Source organism: Serinus canaria, chromosome 2, assembly GCF_022539315.1.
Source record: "Serinus canaria isolate serCan28SL12 chromosome 2, serCan2020, whole genome shotgun sequence".
Lineage (NCBI taxonomy): Eukaryota > Metazoa > Chordata > Aves > Passeriformes > Fringillidae > Serinus > Serinus canaria.
In genome coordinates, this window is record NC_066315.1 from 64,441,532 (window position 1) to 64,463,254 (window position 21,723).

The window sequence follows — 21,723 nt, forward strand, 5'->3', positions numbered from 1 at the left end:
ACCACAGAGGATGCAGCAGACTACATAAACTTGAAAAAAACAGACTACAGGTGTTCATATTCCTTTAATTTTTGTGTTTGTAGGCAAGGCTCAGTGCTCAAAGGGATAGTCCCAAGTCCTCTGCTGATGCAGTTGGTGCAGGTCTTGCTGAAGCTCATGGATGTAATTTTCCATCAGATGAGAATCTAGCCTGAGAAGTTCCCAGCTGTAAGGGAGAACTAAGTAAGTACAAAAGTGCAAATACCTAGAAAGGGCAAATTGCAGAAATCTTTGGGTAAACTACATTCCCAAAGTCTCTCTCCATTTTTTCTTCTTTTTGTCTTTCTACTTTTTATGACAAGAGTTTAGGATTGTGTCCACTGCACCAGTTTTCAGCAGGACAGGAGGGAGAAGCTGGGACACATTTCTTTGTGTGTGTCTTTTCTAATCTGTTAGAGCTGTCTGATGTCTTCATATCTAATACATTTGGGACCTTTGATGTGAGTTGAAGGATGTCTCAAGAAGGAGTGATGATTCACAGGAAAACAGGATATCCGCAGGGGAGCCAGTTGCTCAGTCCAGCAGAATTAATCAGCATTAGATGTGTGAGCTCCTGCTCTGAAACACTGTAAATAAGAAAAGCGTCACAGATCATTATAGGTGTGGGAATAAACAAAGAGAGAAACACAATTTAAACCTCTAAGTGTCAAAAATGGTTTCTGAACCACCCACTTGATTTTTTGGTGGAGCAAAACTGTCTGGTGTCCAGATGAAAACATGACTTCTGTTTTGCAAAGAGGCACTGTTTCAACATTTGCTTCTGTTCTGGCACCTAGACTGTTTTTGCAAAGCAGGGACACACCTAATGCTGGGTAACAGGTCTGAAATCCAAGAGCTGCCTTCCTGTGCCCAGACAGCCCAACAGCCTGGTTACAATGCCATGCTCTCCCTGGCTTGCTCTGTCTTGCAGCTTGGTTTATCTATCCCTCTTTCCTCTCTCCTGGCCTCGTTTCAGCCAGCGAGTGCCTGCAGCTGGCCTGGCCGGAGCACAGGAGCTTGGAGCAGCCTCCTGGGAGGGAGGTGTACTGAATAGAAGTGCCCTTTCATCCAGGGACCTGAGGGACATCAGCCTTCCTTGCTGTGTAGTCCCTGGCTGACGAGGAGGGAGCTGGTGCGGCGCTAGAGGATGGTGACTGCATCTTCCCTGGCACCTCTTGGTGGCAGAGACACCGCTGTGGTGTTGGTAGCTGAGTGTAGAAGAAATGGCAGCACCATCCCCACCTCCTCATGCTCACGTGTCCAGGATGAATCCCTTGTGTTTGGGTTGTATAAAGGGTACGATCACTCTGGACATAGTGTTCCTCAAGGATACTACTTTGTTAGATCCTGTACAGGACAGCTGGGTGCCAGAAGGGCAGCTGCTCAGGCTGGGGAATGTTTGAGCATTTGCAGAATCAGGGGATGTAGTAATGTTCTGGTCAAACAGGGAATTTTGGCTTCTTGTCAAAATTCCTTCTGATTAGTCAAAAATTTCTGTCAAAAGATGCCTTTTAATCCTTCATTTTTACTTGATTTGCCTTGTTCATCAGGGATGGGAAGAGTTAAGTCACAAGATAATGGCTTTCCACTCAAATGCTTCAGGTCTGGACAGGTCCTGCTCACAGAATCATGTTTGAGTTGAAAGGGACCTTTTAAAGGTCATCTATTCCAACCCTCCTGCAATGATGCAAACTCCTTTTGCAAAATCTGCTCACTTGGCCCAGCACTGAGCAAAATCCCTACTGGTGCACCTTGTCCTTGTGCTCCTGGGAGGTGGGTGGATATTCTCAGTGATGCTCCCTCCATGCTGTGTCCCTCACTGCAAGTTCATGTCCAGGGATCACTCTTGCCTTCCACAGGCATTCTGAAAAAATCTCTCATGAAAGTGGGGCTGCAATGGGAATGAGAACTGTGCCAACCAGTGGGCTCTGAACTCACTTCCATACCTGGATCTGGAGCAAGAAGATGGTGGGGGGACAAAGGGCTCTTAGCAGTCGGTGATTTTAATGGAGAGCTTATTATTCCTGATATGAAGTGGAACTGTCACCTGTGTCACATGCTCTCTTTCTCAGAAGGAGGAATCCAACCCTGAGGTATTTAGGTACCAACACCAAAACACCTCAGCCCTGAATGACCTGCAAATGGAATTTCTGAAGCTCAAAGGGATGTTGTAACTGCCTAAACTCAACAAAAAGAGGAAATGCTGGGGGCATTTGATCTTACAAACAGCCTTCACTTGGCCCATTTCCAGCACAAATGCCTCATGCTTGGTAATGGATTTCAAATACACTAAAGAGCACAGGCCACAAAACCAAACAAGCCTTAACATTTGACCTTATTGGGGAAAACAAGCCTACAATTACCAAAGAAAACTAAGCATGCCTAGCTAATTGACTCATCTTAGGACTCTAAGTTTTGTTTCCATGACTGAACCATCGGAATGTAAAGCCTTGCCATCTTTCAGCTAGCATGGTTTCCTTAGATCTCATGGAATATCTGAAAATCACCAGTCACCTCCTAACATTGTGAGTAGTCTGTTCAGTATAAAAAGGAGAAATGTACAAACATAAATGGCAACAACACCTTTTTTTTTTTTTTCATGATTTAACATTCCTGGAACAAAACATGAACATCAAATCAATGAATTACAGGCTGTTACACCCTTATTGCTGTATGCTCATCCACCCACTAACATTCCATGTAAAATTACCCAATAATCAATTTGAAGTACTTTAAAGTAGCTTGTTTTCATCCTAAGTCAGTAACAGAATCAGCAGTCCAGTTTCTAGAATTAAGACAAGGGTCTTATCCTCAAAGACATAAGCCAGAAATGGTGTTAAGTCTTTGGTGGTTTAGGTATCATTTAAAAAGACCATCTGTAGGTGCTGGGACTCCTTACAGGGAACAGAAATTTCCCTAAGACATGGGAAGACAATTCTAGACGTGCTTTTTTAAGTCAGTCATAATGTAACATTCACAGCTAGAGACTGGCCAGAAGTCACCTAAGATGGGTGACACTTTCTGTTCCCATGAAAAACCAGGAGAGCAAGGAAAGGAGGAGATGATCATGCTGGTCTCAGAGGATCTTTCCAAAGCAATAAAGCAGTGGCCCATCAGATAAGTCAGCTGAAGGTATCCTGAGTGAGCACTCTCACTTGTGGATTGTTTGGTTTCCATGGCTCTTGGCAAGTCACTCATGCTAAAACTGAGGATTCTTTATTTTGTTTTGATGAAACTGTCCCAGTGTTAAACACATGTTTGAAGGGCAGTTTACAGGTTTAAACAACAGTGTTTATGAAAGCTTAGTGAGGATTATCTTGCAAAAAATGAGGACTTCTGGAGTAAGTTATATAGTGACAAATTAATTTTATATTCTGTTTAACCACATGTCAGTAAACTCAAGGCAAGAAAAATCTGTTAAGAAACCATACAGAATGTTTAGCTAAGTGTAAGGCATGGGATGTCTGTTTCATGGTACATCTCTGGCTTTGAGGTGGGCCATATTGCGTTCAGCCTATGTAGGTTGTCTGAGATGAAATGCATGTGATGGGCACTTGAATTTGTACACAAAACACTGCTGTCAGACTTTCTGGCAGGGGACTGGCTGATATGGACCAACTGTGGGCTGCTCAAGCCTCAGGGCATAATTTACATCAACCTGAAGCTCAGCAAATTACTTGAGAAAGAAAGGGACAAAGGTGTGTGCAGCAGTAACCAAAGCAGGGCAGAGCATCTCTGCACCTACAAAGCGCTTATTTCAGCTGTGGTCCAGAAGCTGAGAGTTGCATCTGGAGATGTAATGCTACAGGTCAAGAGATCTGAGGGCAGGTACATTGGACATGTCTGTCTCTGGTTTAGTTCTTGACCTAAGAAGTGACAGGTAGAACATGCTGTAGCTTATTAAAGCCCCAACGGGACACTGGCACAATCAATAGAGTTCTGTTCCAAACCCATTATTATTGTTATATGGACATGCTGCCTCTAAAACCAGGTACCCACATCACCAGCAAAGAGAAACCAAGTAAGGTCTAAGCTGAAAAAGCTACAGGCCACTGGCCACCAATTCTTTTTCTAGTGAAGGCTTTTGACAGATCACAGGGAAGCATCGGCACAGATCCCACAGAAGCTGAGTGTCTGTACTCTGGCTGTATTTGTACCCAGCCTTTAGCTGGCACCTGCTTGCACCTTCCTTCTGGAATAGATTGTGAGAAGATGCCAGAGTGTGCCTGGGTACACTGAGGAATAACACTTATTCTTGCCCTTTAATGTTTAAACAGCTGTGCTGGATTTGCCAGAGGGTGTCCGACAGAGATCCCTGAGTAAACAGGCTGGTGTTATTTATTCCAATTCAGCTGTGATAATTCACACCATCTGAAGAGCAGCCTAATACTGCACTGGCAGGTTTCTGAGATGTTTGCTACTGCTTTGAACAGAAGGGTCCTCGGGGCAAGGGGAATGTGATTTCCCCATCACTGATGACTCAGGACAACACAATAAAAGATACAAAACGATTTAAAACAAAAGGAATTAATTCAGAATGAAAATGTAATTGCTAAGGCAGCAGTCACAGGCTTGTGCTCATGCAGGACACCTGTGTGTGCTGACATATTTATAGATGTTGGTTACAGGCACTAACAGAGGAGATATACAGAGTTGAACCTTCTCTCAGGTCTGGTCACACTCCTAATTTGTTTCTTCTTCTTGTTGCACAAGCTGTAGGGGCAACTCAAAAAATACCCATTTGGAAACATCCTAGAGGGAAGGGAAACTAATATTTAGGACCACAGTCTTCAACAAAACTGTGATTTACTCCAGCCTTGATGTGAACATTAGATATATCTGCAACTACCTGCTAATAGTAGAGTTCTTGATTCAAATGTGGCTTATCTGCTTTTCCTGGGTAAGTGATGATTCAGTATTTGTCCTCAGATCTCTTGACATGCAGCTTTACATCCCCAGAAGCAACTCCCATCTTCTGGGAGTTCTTCTCCCATCTCATGGCTGAATCAGTGCCTACTCTCTTGGTCCTTTCTCCCTGTTGTCCTAAAAAGAACTTACCAAGTGACACATCTTAACGTTCCTCTTTATGACATATCTGTTGTCATGTCATTCTTACTCTTCAAGATATGCTTCTATCTCTTGCTGTCAGCATCTTCAAAACACCTAGAATAGAAATAACAGATGCAGATCAACTGATTCACCAGGCTGAATTTGCTGTTATACTGGAGATTTCCTGGAATGAATCCTGAGCAGAATACGAGCACACCACAAACTGTTCATCAAGTAAATATTTAAGATGTGTATACAGTAAATCTCTGGAGTTTAGTAAAATCAAGACTCAGGGGCATGTGCAACAGCAATTCCTTACCCACTGCTGCCTCATAAAACTAAGGAAAATGGTAATAAGTTGTGATGGCATTCAAAATTTTGGAGACAGTTTTACTTTGCTGTAAAGTTATGGGATTCTGTTATCTTTTTTTGGTCATGCTTTAGACAAATATGCTCAAATTAATTATCGTTCTAGTTTGCTGGTAGGTGTAATTTCAAAGGAGCTAAAACTAATGCAAAATTTCTTGAGTTCATTAACTGCAAACTGTCACCTGATTCTACTAGAAAAATCTTCAGGCTCTTAAAGCACACGTAACATGGCAATGTTTTGGTTCTAGCTTTGGCTGGTTGGGGTAATTTCACATAGGTAAAAATGATAATGGTACAGGACACGTTGACGCCACTACTACACTTATAAAAAGAACATACAGATCACAGTGACACTTCACACAGGGCTTGCACGTAAGACACTCACAAATCTGAAGTCCGGCGCTGTGGGGAGCCGAGGACTCTTAACTCTCATTAAGTTCAATGTGAGTTGAGAGGGCTCCGTGGCTCGGGCCCTCAGTGAGGCTCGGCACATTCCTGTCAGAGACAGGAGTAATTTCCCCTTTCTGGTGTGTGTGCTTCTAATGGCTACATTAGTACAATTGCCTGATAATCACGAGTAATAGAAATGGCTTTCTGGTACTGAAGTGCTCTTTCTGGAAGTTAATAAAGCTCATTCAACATCGCCTACAGTTTTACAACACGCCGTAATGGAATAATGTAATGAGTACAATGTGAGTACTGTACAAAAGCCGGTGTAAAGTTAAAAATGGATCTAGGGTAGTGCTGCTTTTGAATATGAGCGGTGCAAGGTATGAATTACTTCCTTGAGATGGATATGGGAGTTAATCTGTGAGCAATGCAGCCCAGCTCACATTCAAATTCGCTCCTTTTTTTTTTTCCAGATTTGCTTCCCATCATTTTCTTCCAGTTGTTTTATATGTGTTCATCCTTGTTAATTCCACAAAGGTGATTGTGCTTTTAATTCACACCTTCCAGTTTCCTACTCGATTTTGGCTATTAAAGGGGTTATAAAAACTTCTGTAACAATGTGATAAATGGACACAGCAGGAAACCAACTCTACTTAAAAACTGTAGCATGAATCCCAAGACAATTTGAAACTTCTAGGAATGTGTAGACCTGTAACTTGTCAGATGTGTCTCCTGCCATAGATGGAACACCCAAACAATTCAGTGATAATTTACATTGTTTTCACTACGTGCAAACAGAGGAGCATTAAATTTCATTATTCTGGGATCCATCCATGTTTTGTATGCCCTTATGACAAGTTTGTTGCTAAAACAGCACATTAACTGTATGTGTAAAACCTCTAGTCCCTTCTTCTTTCCCTGCATGAATAAGACAAACTTGTATTTAGGGAGAAAATGGCTTTGTCTACCTGTAAAGGAAGATCTCCTGAAACGCAGTCTCCTAAGAGATTGATGGTGATCAGTTATGTCAAACCCTCATTACAGTAGCGGCATTTTCACCAACTGTATGGCAGATTTTGCAATTAACACACAAAGAATTATTCCTTTCTTGTGTAACAATATTTTAATGTCAGTAAAAAGTGGTTTTATAGTTCAAGATTACAAATAAAAAAATATTTCATTGTGACCCTTTTGCCATTTTCCCTCAGGCAAGTCTTCAAATTCTAGTTAGGAAAGAAACATGAGGTGGATGGATGTTCGCTCTACAGAAAGCTGAGGGACTCCCTCCCCACTCTGCAATTGCCAGATGTTTTGAATGGAAGATTTTACTCCAAGTAAAGCCCGATGAGTTACTCTCTCTTGCATGGCAGGTGAAACCACAGGGGCTTTTACCATCGCCAGATCCTTTCAAGCTGAACCAGCTGGAAGGGCACGGAAGGGCACTGAAAGGAACGAGTCAAGCACCTCTCTAGCTACAGGACTGCATCAAGAAGGCACAACATAAGCAATGGTAAAGTCAGTAAACAAAATTTTACTGTAATATTTTGTAACACAGATACTGTATTTCTCTTTGAAGTGTAAAGCTACCGTCTTACACAAGAAAGATGGACAGACCCTTTTCCAAGACTAATATGGATACAATAAATATGGAGTTTTACATACTAGATCTGTACACAGAAACTTTGTCCCACAGCCATAAAAATTTACATTTAACAGTGCAACATATAATTTAATCCTTTATTTATCTGACATAGGATGTTTACTTACTAAACACAAGCAACTACCTGGTTTTAATATACATATTTTATATATATATATTATATATATATATATTCAACAATCTGTACAGGTTTCTAAACATAAAACTCCAAAAAGGCACAATCGTCTATACAACATGTACAAAAATGGCTGGAGCTGACAAGAAACAACAATTATTGGTCAAGAGTTCATGATTGCACGAAGATTAGTAATGGGTTTGTGTCAGAAAAATGTGCTTTAAGGAAAGGAAGGTTTGCAAAGAAACCTGCAAGTGTTATAAAAAAACCCAAAAAACTCTAAAAATAAAAACACAATGAAAAAAACAAAAACTAGGTTGCTATTACAAGTCTATCCTCATCGTCACTGCTGCCATCGCTAAACTGCACCGTGTTTTGCCGCTGGGGCGGGGCGGCCGGCCTGGGTACCTGTCTGTCCGGGGTGACAGTTCGGTGGACTGGGGACTTGCTTAACGTGTTGGGATTCGCCTTGGAGCGGGGCTCTGCCGGGGCAGCCCTCTTCACCTGGAGGGCAGGGAGGTCACGCTTTGGCTTGCTGGGGTTGGCGAGGTCAGTCTTTTCAGGATCAGCTTTCCCGGGAGCAATGGGGTTGGTCAGTGGGGTGGGCTCGGGATGGCTCTTCCCACCGTACCGCTGGCCACCAGCCACTGCATGAGGAGAAGCATCCCGGCCAGCCTCGGCCGTGGGGAAGCCGACAGGAGCGGGCTCCAGCTGGACCTCGCTGGGTTTGGAGCCCGTGGTGGGTGCCTCGGAGGCTCCGTGCCCCTCGGCGCTGGCGGGGCTGACGGAGGGGATGAGGGTCGGCAGGGCGATGTTCAGGATCTGCAGGCCGGGAAGGGGTCCCTGCGGGCTGGGGTTGGTGCCCTGCGGGGCCGCGCCAGCCGTCAGCACCTGGAGGCCGACGGCGTTGAGGGTAATTCCCGGAGGTCGCATCTGCGGGGCGATATTGGTGTTTGCCAGGCCCAGGATGTTCACTGTCTCCATGCCCAGCGGCGGCAGAGGCTGCAGGTTGGGCGCGCCGAGCCCCTGAATGCCCGGCACGCTCACCTGGCCGATGGGAATGCACGGCACCATGCTGTTCACCTCGGCGACTCCCACGGGATTCGTGGCGGTGCCGGGGGCCGTGCCGCCTGTCTCGCCAAGGGCGCTGGTAGTTCTGTGAATTACGCTCACAGCTGGGATAGTGAGCTGCACTGGCCCCGCCTGGATGGGAACAAAGGTGGAGTAGGTGGCCAGGCCGGCAGGGACCACCTGTATGCCCCCGACGGGCACCATGCCGTAGGGAGCCTTGGCTTGCTGCTGCGAGTGCAGGGGCAGGTGGCTGAAGAGGTGAGTCTGCGGAGCTCTTGGCTCGGCAGCCGGCTTCTCCTCCGGGATTTCGGTGTAGGGTGATGGTGCTGTTGTCGGCATGCTGTGGTCTGCCAGCGAGGACGGGGAGCTGATGGAGGGCGAGCTCTGGGAGAGAACAACACAGGAGTGTTAATGTGGCAGCCACCACTGCCCTTCAGTGACATGAAAACACGAGGGAGCTGGGAGTGCTTCCCATGCCCCCTTTTCAGAAAGAATAACAACAAAATGGTTCATAGTATGTAGTGCTCAGCTTAAACAATGAACTGATTTCCTTTCTTTCTTTTTCCACCTCCTTCCTCACCCACTAATTGCATTTTCCTCTGCTAATTACCCTTGCTTAATTTCTCTCAAACGCTAGTGCTCAAAAACATCGCTGAATATCTTTTGCACGTGTGTTTTAAGTGGCGAGAAGGCTTTGGAGACTTGTTTTATGTGGAAATCACCTCAGGCAAGAAGGTTAAATAAGCATAAGCTGGCATTTTTGATGCACTGGGTTCATCTCCTGAAGGCATTACAGCCTCCAGCAGGCAGAGGCAGCATCACGGCACATTTGTCATAGGTGCTTCTAATGTGACAGACAGGGTATGCAATGACAGGAGATGGCTGAGAACTACAGCTCCTGCAGAGGTGGAGCTGATGGGTGAATACTGGAGTGAGATAAGGGATCCACATCCTATTGCTGCCTCAGCTCACTGTGATTTATTTGGTGCACACACCCGGATTTATAATACTATATTTATTCTCCCTTTTCTTTTCCTACAGCCTGTTACTGACCAAGGCTTGCAACTCCTCTCCTAGAAACTCCTAAAACGAGTACTCTGAAAGTGCAATTGCAATCTCATGGTTATCTTTTTGGTTTTGGCACACTGATCACACACATGCACACTGGTGCAACCTTACTTAGTTTTTACAGTCCTAAATCTCAAAAATTCCCTAGAGCAGGCAAAAACCTCAAAATCAGAGAGAAATGCTTTTGAAATCTGCTTGTAAAAACGTATTGGCAAAGGGAGAATAGGATTAACTGGCTGTGCAGTGCCATCCTGTCTAAATGAGAAGATGGGTGTGAGAAAGAAGTCAACATCTTTCTCAGAACTGACACCTCGCAAGAGATCCTGATAAACTGGTATGGATGCTTTAGAAGGAATGTACAACAGCCTTCCTGACCTATGTGGACTCCTTTTCTCACTTGCAAGATCTGGGATCCACAGCCATTCACAACAGGAACAGACTGCAGATTAACCATTGGAGATACAAGGCTGATGTTTCTTTTGGTCTAGGAAAGGAAAAGAAAATCTGGAAAGGAATTGCTTCCTTGTATTACTTACATGCCTTCCTTTTTCTTTTTTTAATATATTAATGTAGACAATTATTAGAGCTATATAAATGAATATAATTCAATATCATTCAATGATTCAATATCATTCAATTTTTAATTGCATGACTATTTACTTGAGGCTTCAGTGGTTCTATTTAATGAGGGATTATGCTCAGTTAAATGTCCTTCTGGTATCCACTGGCAACAATGGAACCAAAACTCCAAATACCAGGACCCTCCTTCCCATTTTATGGCAGGCATATACAGTGATCAGAGACCACTTCATTTTATTCTCTGTCACACTACAAACTCGCTCCAATTAACATTTGAACCTGTGTCAAACAACACAATGCAGCAATAACTTTTACTGTTTCTCCAGCTGTCAACAGTTTGCTACCTTAAACTGTGTACAAAATAAATCTAGTAGTGTAAATTTTCAGAGAAAAACCAAGCCACTAAGAACTTAAAACAGATTGAAATTTTTACTTTTTATGCTTTTGAAAATTTTCAGTAACTGCATGCAGTTACAGATTTTTTCCCAATCTAATGATTAATTCGTTCTATATAATATTTCTAAATATTGCATTCATCATGGAGAAGGCAATGCTTTGATTTCTCCTTTAATTAAACTATTGTGCATCTCATTTTTTTGAGCATTGCTCTGAAAAGCTCAAATGCCTTCATGGTCTGTAGCAAGAATTAAAAATTCCAAAAACTATCTTTAGAGTCAGTCTGGTAAGTGATTGTACCATCCCCATCACAGTCCAATAAAGCCATTGCTGAACTGAAAAAGGCTCAGCACCTACCACTTCTCTCCCTGATTTCATGGGCACAGTTTAAAAAAAAGTTGCCAAAATTACTGAATGCTCCCACAGACCTGCACACAGACTGTCCTCATCTCTCTGCACACTGCTTTAAAAATCCACACGTCTAACATGTGCATGGGCAAAATACATTCTTTTCTGATTAAAATCTTCTTTCAGCTTGGACAAAAGCTGAGAGCACTGGGAACTCAGGTCTCAGTCCTGTGTTCATCTCTCCTTTCGTTATTGTTCAAGGGCAAACTCCTAGTTTCCTTGAACAGCTGGCACTCTTTCTAATTCTACTATTAAGGATATTTGGAGGATAGATAAACAATTGCACAGTTTTTTTTTTTAGTGCTAAGGCAAAAAATTTTGGGAGTAGATTAATTTCCCTTTGGAATTACCAATGATTGTATCATCATATTTCAGAGTGAAATGATTGCTGAATTCTATCACTTTCCCCTGAAAACATAACCACCACCATATGTTCATTCCACATATTTGTTATTTCCTTCTGCTTTGTAATACAATCTACCAGCTTCAAACATCAGCTGAAATGACCATGTTACAATTAAACCTTTCAGGAAGAATACAATCAAATTTAAGAATTTGAAAAGCAATGCTCCTACAACATCCTTGTGTCTACAGTCCTATATATTTGTGCTTGGACTAATTTTTACTGTTCTGAAAGACTCATCACCAAGAATTCTAAGAATGAAGGGAAAGGCAAACATTTATTCTTTGAAAAATCTCCAAGAAGATCTTTTTAGAAGGCGGACTTAAAATCCCTCTCTCTCCCTGGTTTTAGACACTCCTACCTTTGTAAGAGCTGCAGTTGATATTAAGGAGTGGCCCAAGGCTGTATGCGGATCAGGGTAATCCACAGACATCTGGCGACCTGGAGATGCAGGAGCAATGTCCGTCAGTGCCGCATCAGCACTGCAGGGACCCACTCCTCTCTCCTGGGCTTTGTCCTCATGTGCTTCCTGATGGGTGGACTCTGCTGGCGACCTGGAGGTCCTGCTGACCGACTGCACTGTGCTAAGGACAGTCATCTTGGTCAGCAGCGCTTTTGGGAGACCATCCATGGAGTCCGTGTGAGCCCCGGTGAAGCAGTCTGGAAGCCTGATGTCGTCATCGGTGCTGGCGGCATCCTGCAGGCCGTGGCGAGAGGGCTGGTGCTGGGGGCTGGCTGTCACCGAGGGCGTTGTGGATAGCACTGACTCAGCCTGGCTGTCTTCATCATCGTCCTCATTGTCATTTTCATCTTCATCGCCACCATCAGACTCCTCCACGTCATATCCTGACCGGTCATAGCCAAATCTTTGCTTCTCACCTGCAAAAGCAGAAGGAGAAGTTAAGACAATGAAGGCCCAGGACTGACTGGGAAGGAAGCAGGAGACAACAACTAAAACCACCAAAAAAACCACATGGCACATGTATTTTCCACTCACACCCCACTGCATCAAAGCAACGGGGAAGACTTAAATTTTGTTTTTTATTTTCTGGCTTACATATTTAACTGCACAGCTACATAATCTTTTATCTTCTGCTCCTATGTTGTTTTTAACCTTCTGGATTTGGCTGTTTTCCTTCATGCCACTTGTAACCATTTGCTCTAAGTCAGCCTTCACTCTTCTGCTTGGGGAGCAGTGAGCAGATTCCCGATTCCTTAGGTTCCCAGTGCTGACATGTGGGGCTGGTCTGTCAACCTTAGCAGTGGGATATTCTCTGGCTGGTTCTGACTCATAAGTGGGCGTCCTTGTACCTAATATGAATCATGGCTGCAAAGGTTTTTGAAGGATGCAAACACAAAGACTGGAGGCTCTTAGTCAAGAATCTGTCTCGTTAACAGGCAAAAGAGACCAAAATTAGACCCTACTAGATTTCTTCACTTCACTAATGTTTTGAAGAGTTTATTAAAAAATTACCTGAGATGTCCTAGAAGCCAAGAAAGCATTAATGATATCAAAACTTACCTACGAATCTTTGTTTGCATAAAGAAGCCCTCCTTACAGCCAAACCTCTGTCTAGGGGTAAATTTCTCTACAAAATACAGCTATACTGCAGCTTTTCACCTTCTTTTGTATCTAACTTGGAAAGAGAGTTGTCTTTAGTAAAGCGACAGAAAATCCCATCTGCTATGTCTGATTCCGAGCCAGACTGTCTGGGATCATATTTTATAAAAGACAAAATGCTTTGAATACATTAATATTTTGTATTTGATTAAAGGTCTGTCTCTTGAGCTGTCCAAAAAAACATATCTGCATAAAAATCATTTGGCTCTGTAAAACCAAAGATGTCTGGTTAGATAAAGTCTCAGAGATGCTGTTCTAGGGCAATCTACACAGTAACTTACCACCAAAATGAACAATTCTGAAAAAAATCAGACCCTTAAAAGAATTTTAATATACTGCCTATACTTTAGGCTGCTAAGTTACCAAAACCAGAACAACCATTTTGAACTCCAGATAAAATAAATGGGTTTAACTGAGCTACCTTTCAGTAAGTTACCCACCATTATAAGCCTTTATGGTTTTAAATGAGCAATGCAATTGGGAACTAATACCTTCTTTGAAAAAATCCCTCTGTAATGACTTTCCCCAACTTTGCCTACACAATGATTTGTACATTAGCTAAATATGGAAACTAGATTTCCTACATTTACTACAGCAGATGTGAACATGTCAGACATGTTATTAAAAATACCCCAAATCCTTCAGGTCATTGGAATGATCCTAACAAAAATATTTATCAGAATTTTAAGTAGACTTAATTTATAATTCTCATCCACAGACAAAGCTGTTAAAAATAGAAAATACCTTTTAGTGGAAAAATTAATTCATTAACTTCCATTCCAAAATTATGGCAAGTACGATTGTTAAAGATATTATTAACAACAACATGTGGACTGACTAAATGTTTTTGGTATTTTTTTCTCTATAATTCTGTCATTTCTATTCTTCATATAAACAGTGTTTTTTTCAGTACCTTGCAAAGCAAACATATCTAAAATGTTAGAACATCTACATATGTTTGATTTCTGAATGGAAACAACTACCTCTGCCTTCAATACCAATGACAAGCTAGGAGGGTCCCAGTGCCCTGAGCTGGAGGACCATGGCTGTGAGAATGGTAAAGTCGCAGTCGACTCCGAAGTTGTGTGGGAACTGCTGCTCCAGCTGGATGCCTAAAGTCTATGGGGTCTGATGGGATTCATCTGAAAATATTTAAAGAGCTGCTGATGTCATTGCAAGGCCTCTCTTCATTTTTGAGCAGTCCTGGGAATCTGGAGAGGTCCTTGCTGACTGGAAGCTGGCTAACGTTGTCCCAGTTTTCAAGAAAGGTAAGAAAGAGGACCCCAGAAACTACTGACCAGTCAGTCCCATTTCTGTGCCTGGTAAAGTTATGGAGAGGATTATCCTGGGAGGTATTGAAAAACATCTGGAGGACAACACAGCCACTGGTCACAGGCAGCACAGCTTCATGGGAGGAAAGTCCTGCTTACCAAATCTGATTTCCTTGTATCGCAAGGTAACCCACCCTGCTAATCAAGGGAAGCCAGCTGATGTAACCCTTCTGGATTTCAGTAAAGATTTTGACAGTGTCTCTCACAGAATCCTCCTGGATAAAATGTCCAGCTCACAGCTGGATAAACAACACATCATGTGCTGGGTGAACAAATGACTCACATGTCAGCCACAAAGGGTTACAGTGAATGAGGTGACATCAGACTGGTGACCTGTCACTAGTGGGGTTCTACAGGGCCCCATCCTCGGCCCTGTGCTCTTCAAAATCTCCATAAATGACTTGGATGCAGGACTGGAAGGGACACTGAGCAACACTGATACACAACTGAGAGGAGTTGTTGTCTCCCTCATAGTCAGAGAGGCCTGGCAGAGAGACTGTGACAGATTAGAGATGAGCAATCCCCAATTGTATGAAATTCAGCAAGGGAAAGTGCTGGATTCTGCACCTTGGATGGAACAACCCTGAACATACAGACAGACTGGGGAATGAGAGGCTGGAAAGCAGCCCATGGAAAGGAACCTGGGGGTCCTGGTCAGTGGCGAGTTGAACATGAGCCAGCAGTGCCCTGGCAGCCAGGAGGGCCAAGCATGTCCTGGGGGATATCAGGTGTCTTCTCTTTGGAAGAGCACAGGGCCGAGGATGGGGCCCTGTAGAACCCCACAAGTGACAAGTCACCAGTCTGATGTGGTCACCCCATTCACTGTAACCATTTGTGCCTGACCTGTGAGCCATTAGTTCACTCAGCAAATGATGCCACATCGAAAGGGTGACCTACATGGCCAGAGGGCAAGGGAGGGGATTGTCCTGCTCTGCTCTGCTCTGCACTGGGGCGGCCTCACCTCCAGTGCTGGGGCAGTTCTGGGAAGCAAAATGTGAAAAAGATATCAAGCTGTTAGAAAGCATCCAAAGCATAACAAAGATGGTGAAGGGCCTTGAGAGGAGGCCTTACAAGGAGAGACTGAGGTCACTTGGTCTGTTCAGACTGGAGAAAAGGAGACTGAGGGGAGACTTCATCACAGGCTACAACATCCTCATGAGGAGAAGAGGAGGGACAGACACTTCCCTCTGGTAACCAGTGACAGGACCCAAGGGAATGGCCTGAAGTTGTGTCAGGGAAGCGACAGGTTGGATATTAGAGAAAAGCTCTTCACCCAGAGGGTGGCTGGGCACTTGAACAGGCTCCTCAGAGAAGTGGACACAGGACCAAACGTGAAAGAGTTCAAGAAGCATCTGGACAGTGGTCTCGGACATGGAGTGACTCATGGGGATGGTGCTGTGCAGGGCTGAGTTGGACTGCAATGATCCTTGTGAGTCACTTCAACTCAGAATATTCTGTGATTTCCTCAATGCCTCTGTAAGAGATATTGAAGATTTCTCCATGTTTCACATCTAAAGGGTGACCTACAGGTTTCTTGCAACTCTTTAAATAATGCAGGGCACATTGCAAAGTCTTGGAATTCACTCTGGACTCCCTCTTAAATTCAGTCTCTTTACCAATGTCACATAACTATTCTCCACAAAATCCTACTGATTCTTGCTTTTTTTTCTCCCTCTATCCTCATGAATCACATTTTCTGTGAAAGCTGATGTCAATCATGAATGATTGTTTCTACTGGCAGGAGGAATTACCTGAAGTGATTAGACTGACTTGATGCATTTGTAAAGCAAGGAAAAGATATGTGCAAACAATGATTTAGAAGAAACCATCTTCTTTCAAATCAACATTTAAAAATGCTACCAGATTTACCAGCAAATGCTGCTTATGTAGGAATTTTCTGCATACATCCCAGCTTTCTACAACAAAGCCATGGAAAGAGAAAGGGAAACTGTGTGTGGAACACAGATTCCTTACATGCAGGACTCCATGGGATATCATTTCCCTCTATTGTTTCCCTGTTTACCTCCACCCTTTGTGCATTTGCCAGCTTCTATTTGAGTGTGGTTTTACCTAGAGCCAGAGCCTGCAGTGTAGGCGAGGTGACAGCGATGAATGTGGTTCCCTGATTCCCACACTGCTTTGCAACATCAGAGGAGTAAAAAATAAGATTCCTGACTTGCTTGTTCTGGCAATGCACAAAGGAATGCTTTGCTCTGGCTTTTATACCTGCATGCACATTTGCTGAAACAAGAGGTGCCCAAGCTTTTCCAATCATAGATCCCACTAAGCATCGCTGTGGAGTTCAAGAGGACCCAGTGCTGGAGTTTTAAGCAGTAAAAGACCCAGGCAGGTTTATGGGTCTCCCCTGAAGGAGGCATCAGGCTGAGGCTGTGACCACTCTTTGTGGTGGAAGATTCTCTTCCAAGCAGTGTCTTTTTACCTAAGCAGTACTGGCTCCAATCCAATTCTGGTAATTGTACACTGCCTACTAAAGTTCTCTGGCAGTTTTAATTGGGGAAAGATTAATTCTTTGCTTCCTATCTTGAACTATGCACAATTATAACCATATGCTTATGTAGATGATATATATATACATACATACATACATGCATATAACTAAAACTGACTCAATTTTCAGTGGGAACAAAATTACTTTTGTGTTTAACTTTGTATGAGGTTGTAAAATGGTGTATGGTATTTTCGAATGAAGGATGTATCATAAATGTAAAGGCTCCTAACATATGGAGAAATGGCTTTTGGCATTTCTCCAAAATGCCAAAAGCCATTTCTCAGTTTCTTTTTTAAGAAAGAAAACAGGAAAAAAGTTTCACACTATTAAGTGAAGGCTTATGAAAGCTACTTCTCTTTCGAATTTGTAACTCAACTCTCACCATTTTAACAGACAAACTCTTCAAGACAGCCTCACTTTTTTACAAAGAGTCTTTTTGGAAGAGTAGGTGATGCCTTTCATCCTCTGTCAATTGCTGCAATCTTTTCTTTTAAATTCTTAGAGAGACTCTTTCTTCTTCCTGGACTTCACAGGAGTAAGTGAATTTTACAGACCTGAACTCTGCAGAAATTAGGAACAGATGGAAGTAAAGGCTTAATAGAAGCATGGACAAAACTTGACTGGGGATTCTGTTCACATGCCAGCTACAATTATTTTTAAGAAAGCTGAATTTTTTATCCTACGTATTGAAGTGTCTAAAAATCATAGGTAAAAATACCTTAGTCCTTCATTTATTTCAGTCCTCAGTTGGTCAGCTGTGTACTGTTTGTGGTGATGGTGTTGAGCTTGTTGGACAAGGCTCTGTTATAGTGACATTTTACCCCAGAGCAGAAAAGAAAGAACTCCAAGTTCTTTAGCACAATAGCATTAGCTGGAATTATCAGCATCCTAACATGTCCATTTGTGAAGTGCCTGGGGCTGGTAAGTGCACATACTGCTATTTCCACAGCTGGGATTCTATGAATTAGGTAATTGAAATATGTGTCCTTATGTACTTTGAGGTTTTTCATTTTATTACAAGCTTTTCCTATAGGAATCCTTACAGTACATGGTTTTTACAACAGCCATCTAATTATCACCATACTGCAAAGTACTAAAATAAAGGTTCTTCAGAACCTCAACTTATAGCTTTTAATTTTAATTGCAGTATCATTGCCTTATGACGTGACTTAACTGAGGATCTGCTACAGATACAGCAATTTCTGCACCAAATCCAGTGATGAAGTTCAAAAGCTCATAACTTTGTCACATTTAGTTATAACTTAATAATATTTAAGTAGATTGCCACATAAAGAGCAACATGTTCATTTTCCTTCTTTCAGTGGCAGGAAGACAAGAACAGCTTGAAAACACAAGGCTGGACTGCTCAGTTTTACAGATTCCTAAGGAAATGTGCAGTAATGCAGATAACTATACGACTGCCATTAGCTCTACTTATGCAGATTAAAGACATAGTTTACTAAGTATTTATTCACTATCTATTAGTATCTTAATCTAAATTTATTACATTTATTGGCTTTTAGCGCCTGAATAATACAAAGCAGTGTTCATTATCTCAAGTTCTGGAAGTATCTTCAGTTATAGACTGGCATTTACATAAAAGCATTTAAAAATAAAGCATCCATTCTATACTTTATATATACTCCATTCTCTCTTTATATATTCTCAAGAAAAAATGTAGACTATGGCAAGAAAGACAAAAGTATTTTTCAGCATGTCATTATATGGTCATAAATCAGAAAGTGAGGTCTGTGTGTCATCAATTCACTCCATTCTTCTAAACAATTACAACCTAGACTTGCCTTTCACCCGTTGTACTGGACTTGCAATTGATCCTTCCTTCCACAACCATTCACACAGATTTAAAGAGCAGTAAACTAGATACAGTTAAACAATGCCAGCATCTGTACCCAGCCCTGCTGTCCTCCTGTCATTCTAGGCCTGTTCATAGGCTTCAATTATCAGATTTCAGTCTTGCTTCAGCTACTGTCCACTGCTCTACAGGACTCACAGTGACATCTACTGGGTTAACTTCAGACTGGTGATCACCAGGACTCCTCAGAAACGAGAAGAAGAAAATCTGTGGGCTTTTGACTTTCATTCCTAAGATGACAGAAAGTAATGAAGTGAAACTACACCAAAAAGTAAGAGCAACTTCTGCCTAAAGAGATTATTTACACCTAAACCTTTCTAAGTAATTTGTGTATTGCAAATCCAACCTAGCACTAGGTAGTCTAATGTCAGGCTGTGGGTGTAGGGCTTCAGCATGCCTAATGTACATCTAGCTGAAAAACAGACACTGATATTACAAAAAAAAAATTAAATATTTTGTAAACTACACAGAACCAGCCTTCTGTTCTCTTTGTAAAAGGAGGATATTATTGCAAGGCTTTTCATTTTTTTTCATTTCTTAAATGCAGATTCAGTGAAAATAGACTGAGTCATGATTAAGCTAATGAAGAGCCACTGAAACTGACTTAAAATCTACTGTAAGTAACATATAGCTAATTAACTTAGAACTGTAGTAATAATACTGCAGAAAATGAAAATATTTTCTTAATATGTGCATGTGTAGATATCTATAAACACATATCTGAAACTTACAATTATGTATTTTTACTGGTAAAAACAATGAATATTTTGAGACAGATTTTCTGCAGAGAAACCCCTTAAATGTTTTGCCCATCTGCTGATTTCATTATCAAGAAATTCTCTTGTGCAAGTTTACTCAGACATACCATACCATTCATACATGAGCTTATACAAGTTCCAAGTTTTTAACTGCTGCAATTTGAACACGTTATTGTTGTTTTTAAGACTAGACAGCAAAATGTTGTGTGAGCATGTGAGCAGGGCCAAAGAGGATATCCCCAGTTGCAGTCTGTCACACTAAACAGTTCACCTCCTCTGACAATTTAATTCAGATATTAACATTCCTCACATTGTAACCCAGTATTTTGGTGACAAGAACATTCCACAGAGCAGAAGATGAAAGATAAATGGCTGAGGGAATCGTTTTGAATACAAAAACCCAGGCCAAAAAGTATTTACTAATACCCGAATGATGACAAGTCCAAATACAAAGAATGCTATGTTAAAAGCTCTGATCACATACAGTCTCAGACAGCTAGAGAGCATCTTTCTTTTTTCCTGAGACACCACAGCACAACAAAATTTCAGCTTCTCAGATTACTGAAAAAACAGACTCTGTGTGTGTGTGTCTGCCTGTGCTCAGGATTGTGCATGAGTTTGCACTCCTGGTTCAGTTTGCATCCATTTAATCTGTACTGCTGTCGGTCACAGCTGGCTTCTCATATGAATCTAAAAAACTGTATATTCAAATAACTGTGATTACCCAGACTCTAAAAAAAAAAGCTACAAAAGACTGGAATCAGCAAATTCCTTTGGTGGCTTTTTAAAATTTCTGGGTAAATTCTCTAATTCAAAGTGTAGTTCTAGCGAAAGACATACATACAGCTTAGTTATTTTAAGCAAAGGTGCAGACATTTCTATTACCATAATACCAAATGTTCAGATAATGAATTAGGTGGAGACAGACAGATAGACAGACAGACATTCTACAGGTCAGGAAACAGGCCAATTTCACACAGTCTTCAGGAAGAAGTTTTTTTTTCTGAGGTCATAATTATTTCTTATCAGATTTTCTGCACCTTCTTCTACTGCTTCTCACGTTGCCTTCCAGCTGAGGAAAGCAATGGGAATAACCAGACCACTTTTTAAGAGACAAAACATTTTCAACAACCAAATCCCAAACATTTAAGCATTTGAAGATGTTGGTTTTTAAAACATCTGAAGGATATGTGGCACAACTGTGCCAGCAATGCATGCCAGAGGGAGGAGGGGTGGAAGCACCAAAGATGTAACACCACAAGTGCAGCTCAGTACCCACGGCCCATCACACTGTCCTTTGGGGGTGATGTGCTGCTGCCAGGGCTGTCCCTGGAGCCCAGACTTGGCACAAGGGGTGCTGGCCCCAGTGTGAGCTCTGCTGCTCTGCCCTGGGGAAAGGGCAGCCAAAGAGGTGGTTGAAGCTGATTCAAACGCTGCCTAAAATTAGCATGTTCAGGATTTCATGGCAACTGAAATGGGGCAACTGAACCACACAACAAAAAACACTTAGGCAAATACATCACACTTTTTTCCCCCTCTTGCTTCTGCCTTAAAAATAGGCTGACAAAAAAATTCTGAATTATCATGAGAAAAACCTTCATGGTTGGCCTGGTGAGCAGACGGATGAAATCACATTTTTCAAGTGCAGGGTTGTTCACTGAATTTCCATGGATAATTGTAAATGCCCTGTGCTCTGCAGCAACTGGAGAGGCTGGACTGGTTTGGCTGCAGCAAATGCACCTTTATCAGGGGTTTAATTACCCTGATTCTTGGATAAGGTTTCTAGTGCTGAACTTTGTGCTGCACTGCTGGTTTTGCTATGGGTACCTGAGCCAGATCCTTTGGAAAAGGCAGGGATTTATCACCAAGTTGTTTTTTTGGATTGGGGCTCCAGTAAAAGAAAGAAGTGCTACATCCTCTATTTTGGGGGAAAACAAAATAGGCATTGTAGTCACAAAATTAAATTCCATGAGGAATTTCAAGGATTATGTAACAAATCCTGTATGTGTCTGTGCTCTTTTTTTCCAAAATAGTGCATTTCATTTATTAGGTAATTACTGTGCTGAGCAGAGAACATATTTCAGGGCATATATAATAAGCTCTGG

General features: G+C 42.1%; 1 protein-coding gene across 1 annotated transcript in view; it reads right to left on the reverse strand.

Annotated features, from left to right (window-relative positions):
• Positions 1-7,337: 7,337 nt before the first annotated feature.
• Positions 7,338-21,723, reverse strand: part of HIVEP1 (HIVEP zinc finger 1) — a 71,248-nt gene continuing 56,862 nt past the window's right edge. Inside the window, exons 7-8 of the mRNA XM_050970363.1 lie at positions 11,888-12,405; positions 7,338-9,056 (exon numbers count right to left, since the gene is read on the reverse strand). Coding sequence (XP_050826320.1) covers positions 7,914-9,056; positions 11,888-12,405 — 1,661 coding nt within the window. The 3' untranslated portion in view covers positions 7,338-7,913. The remainder of the gene's footprint in view (positions 9,057-11,887; positions 12,406-21,723) is intronic.